General features: G+C 45.3%; 1 protein-coding gene across 1 annotated transcript; it reads left to right on the top strand.

The window, feature by feature from the left end:
* Positions 1-2,471: 2,471 nt before the first annotated feature.
* Positions 2,472-8,603, top strand: LOC131018800 (uncharacterized). The gene is made up of 3 exons (XM_057947509.1): positions 2,472-5,871; positions 6,208-6,350; positions 7,968-8,603. The coding sequence occupies exons 1-3, from the start codon at positions 2,472-2,474 to the stop codon at positions 8,601-8,603; spliced, it is 4,179 nt and encodes a 1,392-aa protein (XP_057803492.1).
* The last annotated feature ends 3,629 nt before the right edge of the window (positions 8,604-12,232 follow it).

The following is a 12,232-nucleotide window of genomic DNA, read 5'->3' as shown; positions in this document are numbered from 1 at the left end:
TGCGCAGCCCACGGGCTTGACCTTTACGCCCTCCGTTTCCCATCTGCCGGCGTCCGGACCGTCCCCACCGCCACACGGCGTTCGGCCCCTCAGCTGCCGCCGCCGTTGACTTGCTCCGATCGTGAGTGGGGCGCCGCTGCTCCAGAATCCGCTCTCCACTCAAGGCCGCTGCTCCCGACTCTAGCTCTCCACACAGGAGTCGACTCCGCCCCTCCACGCAGCGCCGCTGCTCTAGATCGTGAGTGGTGCGCCGCTGCTCTCGACTCCGCCCCTCCACACAGCGCCGCTGCTCTCGACTCCGCTCTCCACTCAAGACCGGACTGGTGCGCTCCTCCACTCCGCTCCAGACGACACGGCGTCCGATCGTGAGCTGAGCGCCGCTGCTCTCGGCTTCACTCTCCACTCACGGCCGGACTGGTGCGCTCCCCACCGCAGCCTCCAGCCGTTTGACGTCGATCGACCACTGTGCGCCTGCTGCACCTCGACCCCCTGCTGGTCTGGTGCGGCTTCGCCGGACCACAGCGGCGGACCCAGCAGTCCATCGAGAACAACGACGCGGCGTCTGGACGTCCTCCGCAGCCTCCGTCAATCCTCCGGTACGGATGATGCGGTTCTCGTCCTCTCTCCCCGATCGAAAACCCTTGTAAGCTTGAAAAGTCTTTTATTTTTTGTTGAGGTGCATCGTTTATTCAGTTTGTTTTCCTTCTTCTTTTTTTTCGTTGTTTGTTTGGCTCGATTTTGCTCGATCTGGTTCATTCATCGTGCTCTATTCGGATAAATCGAGCATTTGCTGTTTTTATTTTTCGTGTTTGAATTCTGCTGTCGCCCAAGTAAGATTTCCTTTGGATGACATGAGCAACCCTACCCCGCCTGCTTCCATGACTTTAGATTTTCCTCCAATCTCCAACAACTTTGTAAGGCCTTTGCCTGCTTCTTCCGGTAAGAACCAAACTCGGCCCTCGGAGGTTCCCTCGGAGGTTCCCTCGAGTTCCACTCTCAAACCCGCTTTTGAGAACAGCAAGAGTCATTCCGAAGCTCTTGTCAAATCGACGCTGCATGGAATATCTAGCCCTAGCACTGAGGCGAAAAGGAACAAACTCTCTTTTGCGCGAACGGTCCAGCGATCAGTCCCCAAACCAGCAGATGTTTTCGCCCAGGACTACAACGCTCTTCACCCTGTAAACATTGGCAACAAATCTATTCTTCGGATTCCAGAATCCCTGTATCAAAGTAAACTCAAGGAGTTTGAGTTCGCTATTCACGCCAGGCTTTTGCTGAATAAGGGAGACGCCCCCAGATTTGCTTCTGACATTAAACAAGAACTCATGGCTTTATGGAAAACCTCGGATGCCATCCGTGTGGTGCCACTTGGAAAAGGTTTCTTTTCGATAATTTTCGCGAATGAATATGAGCTTGCTACGGCAAAATCTAGGGCTACTTGGAAATTGAGCAAAGGTATTATTCGAATCAGGGAATGGGTTCCGGATTTTGACCCATACAAAGAATCATCTGCTCTCTCCCAAGTCTGGCTAAGAATCTATTATCTTCCTCACGAATACTGGCATCCGGAAGTGATTATCGGCATCGCCAGATTTGTCGGTCTTCCTATTAAACTTGATGGTTTTGCGTTCTCTGGGCAAGTGGGTCACTTTGCTCGTGTTCTTGTTGACATGGATGTCTCTAAGCCTATTCCCGAAACTCTCACGGTGGATAAGGGGACGCGCTCGTTCGAGGTTGAATTCGTATATGAAAATTTGCCGCATTTTTGTGGCTTTTGCAGACTTGCAGGTCATAACATTGCTCAATGCCGCCGCAAGAAACAGTAGGACAACAACACTGACATCACGAATCCCACAAGCTCGGATCAACCTTCTCTCAAAACCATTCACAACAAAACTATGGGGAAAGAATGGCAGAAAAATAAAGAGATTCCTATCGGTAATTCTTTCGATGCTTTATCTCAAGAACCTTCCGGAGATGAGGACGTCAACCAGGAGCCTCTTATTGAGAAGGAGAGGACTTCCATTATCAGCGCTCCGGAGCATATTAATCACACTCCCGCTGAGGAGTTTCGTCAGACAGATGGGGCACAGAATTTGCCCCAGAGTAAAGAAGGTTTGTCCGGACCTGATTTGCTTGCAGCTGCGTGCAGACCCGTTCCTTATTCGAACACCCCACTTATAATATCCGAAGATGATACTAATAAATCAGGCCGATACTATTGGGGATCAGGTAGGACAACTTCAGGGGACCACGACAGAGTTTAACTCTTTGGTTAAGGAAGCGGTGGATAAAGGCGTCCAAATTTCAGAGTTTCTTATCTCTCAAACTTCTTCTGCTGCTGGTAAAAGTATGGACGCCGCTTCTTCACGGAAATGGGGTGATTTGGTGGATGATGATTACGATCCTCAAGAGGAGGACGAAAATATCCACCTTTCTCAATGAATATTCTCTCTTGGAATATTCGTGGTATGACGGACACAGCACGTAATTTGCTTCACAATTACTGTCATGTTCATCATCCTATTATTCTAGGCATTATTGAGCCTAAGACTAACTTTCTTCATATTCCGGCCTCCTTCTGGAACTCTATCAATTTGACTCCTTTCCATCAAAATGATCGCGCCCCTCATGCTTCCAACATCTGGATTCTCATCGCCAACGGGGTTACCTGCTCGTTGATTATGTCCACGGAGCAGATGGTTATTTTTGACATCTTGTTTTCTAGCTATTCTTTCAGAGTGGCTATTGTTCACGGAAGTTGTAATTATATCACTCGCAGGATTCTTTGGGATGATATCTCTTCTTGTATGGTCCCTCAAATGGTTATTCTTGGGGACTTTAATGCTGTGCTTGGAGCTCATGAGCGGCGTGGACGCCGGTTTCCCAGCCGTGTTTCATGTAGAGATTTTCAAGCTTTCATTGATCGTCATACTCTCATTCAAGCTCCCACCTCTGGGCCTTTTTTTACTTGGACAGACAGGCGTAAATTTCCTATGACTACTGAGTCTGTCCTGGACCGCACTCTTTTCTCAGAGGATTTTGCTGCGCAATGGCACTCTACTGAGAGCCGGGTTTTGCCTCGTCTTGGCTCTGACCATGCTCCTATTTTGTTTAAATGTTCCACTCCTCCTAATACCTCTGGCGCCCGTCCTTTTCGTTTCCTGAACATGTGGAGTTCTCACTCTGATTTTATTCCAATGGTTCAGCGTTCTTGGGCTCCTGTTGTTGATTCGAACTGCCCCATGGTGCGTATGATGCACAAGTTGAAACGTTTGAGGAAGGAGCTCAAAATTTGGAATAAATCCACTTTTGGGAACTTCAACACTTCGCTTGAGGAGCTCTATAATAAGCTCTCTTCTCTTCAGGCAAATATCGATAATGTTGGCTATTCTGAGGCGCTCTTTGATCAAGAAGTTGAGCTTGAAGCCTCTATCTCGGTCATGCTCTCTCGGCAAGAGGACCTACTTCGCCAGAAAAGTAGAATTCGATGGCTCCAGGATGGAGATCGAAATACTCAGTTTTATCATAACATGGTGAGAATGAAGCGCGCTAGCCATACTATCAAGCATCTTGAGATTAACGACGTCCTGGTTGAAGATCATAACATTTTGGCGTCTCATGTGGAAAACTTTTATAAATCTCTTTTTGCGGCGAATTTCAATCCTGGGGGCGATCTTTCGTGGATTAGTAATTATATCACCAGTAGCCTCAATTTGGATCAGAAATCGGCTTTGGTTACTTGTCCGACTGTGACAGAGATCAAAGCGGTGGTCTTTGCTATGGACAAAGATAGCGCTCCCGGCCCGGATGGCTTTGGAGGTACTTTCTATCGTTCCGCTTGGGAAATTATTGAGCATGATTTCACTTCCGCAATCAGAAGATTCTTCACTCATCATTATCTCCCTTCGGGTCTCAATTCCAATACTCTGAGCCTTCTTCCCAAGAAAGTTAATGCCAAGGTTATATCTGATTATCGGCCCATCGTTCTTGGCAATTTCTTTTACAAAGTTATTGCCAAGATTCTGGCAATCCGGTTGAATGCTACTGCCGCCAACATCGTCTCCAAAAATCAATTTGGGTTTATTTTGGGACGTTCTATTCATGAGTGTATCACTCTTGCCTCAGAAGGGGCGAACTGCATGGAGAGGTCTTTACACGGCAAAAACATGGCTCTTAAAGTCGACATTCATAAGGCCTTTGATACGCTTAGATGGGATTTTCTTCTGTTCGTGCTTCAACAGTTTGGCTTCCCCAATATTTTTTGCTCTTGGATCAAAACTATTCTCAGCTCGGCTCGCATCTCTATTCGGTTCAACGGTGCTCTCTATGGATATTTCGAATGCGGTCGGGGAGTAAGACAAGGAGATCCTTTGTCTCCCATTCTTTTTGCCTTGGCGGAAGATGTTCTTAGCCGTATTTTTCTGGATGCTGGTAATCGGGGTTTAATTGACGGCATGCGTTTCTCGAGATCTTTGAGATTCCCTTCTCATCTGCTTTACGCTGATGATGTGCTCCTGTTCTGTCAGGCCTCCAAGCGTAATTGCATTATGATTGACTCGATTATTCAGCTCTATGCCACGGTCTCTGGTCAATATTGCAACAAGCAAAAGTCTACTCTTTACTTCGGAAAAGGGGTGTCTCCTGGGCGACGCTCTCGGCTTCAACGGATTTTGGACTTCAACATTGGCTCCATGCCTTTCACTTACTTGGGAGTGCCTATTTTCTCGGGTCGAGCTTCTGCTGCTAAACTTCGACCTATCTATGATCGGATTCTTGCTCATTTTCCTAGGTGGCAAGGTGGTCAACTTTCTATGGCGGGCAGGATCTGCTTAGTTTCTTCTGTTATCAACAGTGCTGCGGTACATAGCATGCTTGTTTATAAATGGCCAGCGAAACTTCTGCATGCTCTTGACAGAGCTTGTAGATCGTTCATCTGGACTGGGAGTACTCTGAAGAAACCTTCTTTTTCTGTGAGTTGGATCAGAGCTCGTGCTCTGAAGGAACATGGCGGCATTGGAGTCAAATCTTTCTCTGACATCAATAATAGTTTCATGTTTCGGCTGGGTTGGTATATTATAAACATGAACAGCTTCGGCTATCGACTGCTTCGTCAGAAATATCTCACTCAGACCATGGATTGGGCTTCCCAATGGGCGAGTTCATCGATTTGGACTGGTGTTAGAAGGACGATTCGGGAGATTGTTTCGGATACCTTCTGCACGATTGGTACTGGAGATACAATTTATTTTTGGAGAGATAATTGGCTCGGGTATCGGCTGATCGACAAACTTCATATTCCGGAGTTCATGACAACCTATTTCTCTCAGAAGATTTCAGACTTCTACTTTGATAATAAGTGGCACCTCACTTCTAGTTTTATTCAGTCTTTCCCACGCATTGCTCTCGACATCATATCTACCCCCATTCCTGGATTGGCGGACGACAGATCCTGGATACACTCGGGTTTCGGGAACATTACTGCTACTTCGGCCTTTGGTCACTTACGACCACAGTTCCCTAAGGTCGACTGGGGTTCCTGGATTTGGGCCCCTTTTATCCCCGCTCGGCGATCTCTCTTTGTCTGGCGCACGATTGTTGGCAAGCTCCCTACCTTTGATATGAATCGCCTCCTTGGTTTTCAGGGGCCTAACCGTTGCCCTTTATGCTTGGCAGCGGAAGAGACGATGGATCACGTTCTGTTGAACTGCTCCTTCTCGGCTTCTATTTGGGCGGATGTCCTTCGTTGGTTTTTGATTGAGCAAACTTTGCCGTTGGACGTGGGCAGCATGATTCGCTTCTCTATCCACCAGAAAAATAGCAAACAAGTGGGCAATTTGTGGAAAGTTGGGGTGGTCTCTCTCCTCTGGAGTCTCTGGTCTCACCGCAACAACGTCATACATAAAAATTTAGCACCTTCGCGCCACTTGATTCTCAAGCAGGTCCGGGTTTTTCTTTGTGAATCTGCCAACAATTTCGTCCTTGGCTCTATGGACAACTCGGTTTCCGATCTTCTCATTCTTAAGAATCTTTCCATCGCTGGACAACCAAGGAAGCCTTTCTCCTTTATTTACGTTGCTTGGCACCTTCCCCCGCCGTCTTGGATTAAAGTTAATACTGATGGCTCGGTCCGTGAAGGGAGGATTCATGCGGGGGGCGTCTTTAGGAATGCCTTCAATGACGTTCTTGGTTGTTATCATTTCTCAGGCGGCCAGGGGGTTGCGTTCGAAGCAGAACTTTTAGCTATTATTATTGCGATTGAATCTGCGCATCGTGCCAAATGGGAGAGAGTTTGGTTTGAGTCGGATTCTACTTACGTGGTTCAGCTTCTTCAGTCGCTCTCTGAGACGGTTCCTTGGAGATTCAAGCCTAGGTGGCAGCTTGCTCTCTCCAAACTCCATACTTTCACGTGGCGCATTTCTCACATTTTTCGTGAGGGCAACAGATCGGCGGATTTTTTGGCTTCTCAAGCTTCGGAGGAGGGTTTTTGGCCTCATGCCATTGCTGGTTTACATGATTTTGTCAAGGAGGATGTTTCTATTCCCTATTTTACTCGTTTCACTTGATTTTTGGGTCTTCTTTTCTTTTGTTTGGATCGGTTGCGAGCCGGGAGGCCTAAGGGTAATGGTTCGGCCGGAATCCTTGAGACCTCCTAACTCAGCTCTGTCAACCTTGGTCCTTGACGAGTACTCTTTTTCCTCATCTGTTATGAGGTTTTAACGAGGCTCGGCCCTTAGTCTGCAGCCTTGTGCTTTCAAGGGTTTTTGGTTCTCCGTTGTTGTTTCTTTTCTTTTTAATAAAATCTTATTTCAGCAGTATATTCCACACATATTAGGAAAGGAATAAAAGTTATGTGACTCATCAAATTAATTCAACATCATTTTTTAGATATGTATGTTCTGGGATTAAGAATTAATATTCGAATATGATATGAGTCGGGGCTTGTATTTAGACTTATTAAACCTCCGTATTTAAAATATCTGACATCCATTAATTAATTAGAGCTCTGACAGCTTAAACTAATTAATCTCTTTGTAATCCTTAAGCAGTACCACTCAAACTTTATTATTGCGCCTGAACTTAATCAACCTGCAGGGTTTAGCGCAATAAACCTAATTGAGCTCCTTAAGGGGATGTCATTATCCTATATCGGATATGGGTACTAATACAGATAATCAAATATCATATATTAACCGCTATCACCCAAGATACAGAGCACTCAAGTTACTATATAACTCTCACTCATAGTAAGTCAAAGTGATACACGAATTAACATATATATCTGAAATCTTATTAATATTAAGATTTTATTAAGTCACCGAGATCTTGATTCTTCACTTAAGTCAGATAAAAGAATACATCTCACTGTGGTCCTATCAATACGTTATGACGTACCAGTATAAACAAGTAGTCAAGACAAACTACTTCCATCTATACCGCAGCCTAAACCGATGACTCATCCTAAAGTCATCTCGGCTGTGATCATTTTATATCTCTTAAGGTTATTCCAATTATATGGTCTTCTGTGATCTACAACACACCATATAATCTACTTATATAGAGATAGAGAACATACATATGCAATCATGAACACAATCAGATAGGAGATTAAAACAGTGAACATATGAATCATTGTATACAAGCATAAAAGGTTCTTGCTTTCAGTATACAAATCCAACATAAGATTTGTGCGGTTCATGTCCTGTGTGGCGTGGGGAATTTTTTGTTTGTGAATCTAATGATTACAGGTGATTCGATTTCCTGTCGTTTTATTTGCGACAGAGATCCGTCCGATTTATCAGATTTCTTGGGAAAATTTCTAGCATGACTTTTATATTGCGTGGGAGCTGGTTTTCTCACAAAAATTCCTCATGAAAACTTATGGATTATCATCTCTGCGAATGGAATACTTACTACTCGAGAATTTGTGTTACAATATCTTTGTGATTATAACAATTCTTTTGCAGGTTATGGAAGATACTATCGCCAAGAATCTAATGGGAGAATTCACAGGGGAAGGCAGGGGTCCTGCTACTGCTGCTACTGTGACCAATGAGGGAATATGTGTTGGTAATGTTACACCCACTGGCCCCCTCAGGCCGGTGTTTTCAGGGCCACAAGCAACTCCGGCCGCCCAGGGATCATCTACACAGGGAATGGGATTGGTCAACGTTACTATGACCGAGAAGATGCTATCTTTTCTAAGTTATGCCTGTATGAGGAAAGTTTTGGGAACTTCCGCTCCATCATTGAATTTGGGCTTACTAGTGATTGCAGGGTTAGGAACTTCAGGACTTTCATTGCCGTCTCAGATCGCCCCGGAGGGATTGCCAACTAAAAACCCCCCAGCTGTACTGAAGAGCACCGTCGCCATTCCCCTAGAGGAGACTCGAGCAATCAGGCTGACAGAGCAAGGGATGCACGCCAACTGGGACCTTTGTTCTCGGGAGACATGGATCGCATTGAGGATATTGAGGACACTTCCAGTCAGACCAGACCGGTTACAGAGCGTCGAGGGCAAGAGCCAGTTCTGGAAGATCCAGTGCAGTTACAAGAACGGGTCTCAGCTATGCAGCGGCATCTCCAGGAATTGGAAGGGGTAATTGGGGAGAAGGAGAGGGAAAAAAGCAAGACTGCTACACGAAAGAGAGGACAATATGAGGATTCCACTCATTCCAGGGATGAAGGTCACTGAGAGCGACATACTCGCTTACGAGAAAGAAAGAGATATGCTAGCAGAACCAACGGGAGCAAGCGGAGAAATGTTACTCAACAGCTTCCGACTGAAGGAAAAGGAGAAAGGTGTCACCGTCCACTCTATCTGGAGATTGCCTCCAGGGCATGATCAAGTCCTTTTTCGGAGGACATTTTGGTGGACCCTTTGCCTCGCCACTACAAACCCACTAAAATGGAATGCGATGGGTCAGATGACCCAGAGGTGCACATGGCCAAATTTGAAACCATGATCACGCTACACCAATATACTGAAGGGATTAAATGTAGAATTTTTTCTACCACACTAACTGGGATGGCCCAACAGTGGTTCCGGGCTTTGGAACCTAATTCAATTCACTCTTTTAAAAAAGTTCATGATGCCTTCATATGTCAGTTCGCAAGTTCTAAGCGTGCTGTGAAGACTGCGATGTCATTGATAGATCTGAAACAAGAACCCAATGAAACTTTAAAGGAATTTGCTGCTTATTTCACTAAGGTCTCTCTGGAAGTGCCAAAGGCTGAATCGCAGATCAAGGGGTATGCCTTTGTCCGAGGTCTGAGGCCCGACGCTTTCTTTGATAATTTACAAGTAAAGCAACTACGGGATTTCGATGACATCCTAGCTCGACTCCTGGGATACATACAGTTGGAAGAAGCCAGGGCTGCTCGAAAACCGGAGTATGATAGTAATAAGTCCAAGAAAACGGAGAACAGACCTGAGCAAGTGGATACTCGCTACCAGAGAAAAGCACCATACAGAGGGCTGCCCTCCCGAGTGCTGCATGGAAAAGCGCAGCCAGCATACCAACCTGCCCGGAATGAGCAAGGGTTCAAAAGAGTACACAACGTTAATCGACTCACTGACCAAACCCCACTGAACAAGCCCCAGGAAAAGATTTTCCACTTGATTAAGAACAATCCATGGTTTAGAGCTCTGCGAGATTTTGCAGCAGGGGCCCCCAGGCCTGGGTCGAATGGTTTGCTCTGCCAATACCACAATCACTACGGGCATCCTACAAAATATTGTGGACATCTTCGCCACCAGTTGGAACTCTTGGTGAGACAGGGAAGGCTGGATCAATTTGTGAAACAAACGCCACCTCCCTGTCAGCAGGACAACAATTATAATCCCAGGATTGGGAGAGAACAAGGGAACCAAGGAGGAGATCGCAAGGCTGCAGCCCCACCTCGAGAAGAAAAAAGACAAGTACATATGATAATCGGAGAGGAAAATGGACCTATATCCAATAGAGAAAGAAAGCAGACTATCCGCTCGTGCAAAGCTGGAACTTATCCGAGCCTTGTCATGACTGTGCGCAGCGCGGCGAAGGAACCAAGCATTTCTTTCGGGCCAGAGGATCATGCTGGGCTCATCCACCCACACGATAATGCCTTAGTTTTCTCCACAAATGTGGCAAACTGCATGGTTCACCGCATATTCGTGGATTCGGGAAGTGCCGTTAACATAATTTACAAAGATTGTTTGATAGCCATGGCCTTAAATGCCACTTTGAAACCACCGGGTAATCCATTGTATGGCTTCACGGGAGAATCTATTACACCGTTGGGGTCTCTCGAACTACCGATGACGTGGGGAAAGAAGGGAGCTTCACGCACCCGGATTCTCAAGTTTTTGGTGGTGGACTTTCCCAAACCAAGCTATAACATCATTATAGGAAGGCCAGCGCTGAATGCTTTCCAAGCTGTAGTGTCCATGTACCATCTGAAAATGAAATTCCCGCTAGAAAGCGATCGCGTTGGGGAAGTTGTTGGGAACCAGATCACCTCTAAGGAATGCTTCGTTCGTAGCTTAACATCCCAAGCCGGATCTAAGCGAGCTCAAAGTGTGCAAGGCGGGCCAGCAGAGAAGATTGCCAGAGCTGGGGGTAGCTCTGGGAACACGGCAGAGAGGGCCGCCTTGGCAACGGCAAAGCGCCGTCACCTCCCTCTGTTTCCGACGACCGCAGCAAGCCACGGCCGCTACCCTCACTCTCCTCTCCTCCAAATCTGACGGAAATGCGACCCACAGGCCACGCCTCCGCCGAGCCTTAGATCCCCAATTCAGCCACCAATCTCCTTCCCTCTCTTTACCCCTGATTCTCTCTCACTCCGACGACAAACGACGAGGTCGCCGCCGACAGCAACAATCCCCTCCGACTCGGCTCCTCAGACCCAACACAGCCAACACCAACTCAAAAATTCTACCTTTCTTCCTATTCTTTTAACACAGACAAGTTCTAATGCAAGCATATAAACATAACAGAGTATGCACATGTGTTTTTGAAATCATTTGTTCGATCATGAGTAAGAATAAAATGGCAATGGAGTTCATAGATGAAACCTTGGCTTGAATTTGCTGGGCTGCTGTATGAATCGAGAGCTATGGTTGCTGTTTAACTTGAAGTTCTCTTCGGGTGTTGGAACGAGAGAGAGAGAAGTGAGTGAATTGAGAGGGAGAGTAAATTGGGTGATGGCGGTGGAGGTGTATTTGAGGAGAGAGAGAACAGTGAGGCGGCTGAGGTTGAGCGAGAAAGAAAATATCAGGAAAAATATCTCCAGATTAAAAATCAGGACTGTAATATTCGTCAGGCTTTGCTAAATAAATAGCTCGGATAAATGCTTGAATGCTTAATTAAATAAATATGCAATGCATATAAATTTAATAACTAATTTACAAATGCTTTTGTAAATCATTTTTGTTGGAATTAAAATAAATTCTTTTCCTCAATCCGGCGTGAATCATCTTAATTCCAAGTTAAAAATTATTCTAAACTTAGCTCGAGGAAACAAGGTATTACACTCGAGTTGCATGGTGCTGCAGTGGGGTGACTCGATGGGTGGGTGACTCGAGTCCCCCCTATCAAGTCACCCACTGTGCGTGCTCTAAGTCCATTAAAATTCTACTTTGACATAAAAATGAATTGTATGGAACGTTCAAAAATAATTTTCCTCCTGGATCCGCCCTGGTCGTGCATAGTTTTGTTTTATAATATGAATTGCTCTGTTGTGCAATATGCAATGTTTTGTTTTGTCATATGCATGGTTTTTGCAAGAAACGGAAAAATTACTGTTTTACCCCTCTGTGTTTTTTTAAGAATTGAATCTTTTAGTGTTAGTGCCACGTGTTTTTCATCTGTGCAGCCCGTCTTTTTCAATTAGGATGTGTTCTCTTTGATTGATAAATTTATCAATATTTTGTTCATTTTCTACAAAAGGAAGGATAACAAAAATTTATGTCTATAAATGCCTCTTATTTTTCCTCGTTTTCTACAAAAGAGAATTTCATCATATTTTGTTCCTTCTTTTCACTTCAAAAAGGGATAATATTATCACTCCATTTTTTAAGGCATTTAAAGAAAACGAGAGAAAAGAAAGAAGGCATTTAAATGCATAACTTTTTGTTATCCATCATTTTCCCATGAGAAATACACCCTTAATGGTCCAGATTTAGATCTATATACTACCTAAGGGAACGATTATATGAAAACTCAACCATATATACACACACACACACACA

The sequence above is a fragment of the Salvia miltiorrhiza genome, chromosome 3, assembly GCF_028751815.1.
Source record: "Salvia miltiorrhiza cultivar Shanhuang (shh) chromosome 3, IMPLAD_Smil_shh, whole genome shotgun sequence".
NCBI lineage: Eukaryota > Viridiplantae > Streptophyta > Magnoliopsida > Lamiales > Lamiaceae > Salvia > Salvia miltiorrhiza.
The sequence above is the reverse complement of the archived record's forward strand: the minus strand, read 5'-3'. Positions and strand labels throughout refer to the sequence as shown.

What these genes read in the sequence shown, in the direction of transcription:
- LOC131018800 (XM_057947509.1), top strand. Translation starts at nt 2,472, where the DNA reads ATGACGGACACAGCACGTAATTTGCTTCACAATTACTGTCATGTTCAT. An exon ending in GGTGGTCTCTCTCCTCTGGA is followed by an intron (nt 5,872 to 6,207) that starts GTCTCTGGTCTC and finishes ATCATTTCTCAG; the next exon opens with GCGGCCAGGGGGTTGCGTTC. An exon ending in TTCAGTCGCTCTCTGAGACG is followed by an intron (nt 6,351 to 7,967) that starts GTTCCTTGGAGA and finishes ATTCTTTTGCAG; the next exon opens with GTTATGGAAGATACTATCGC.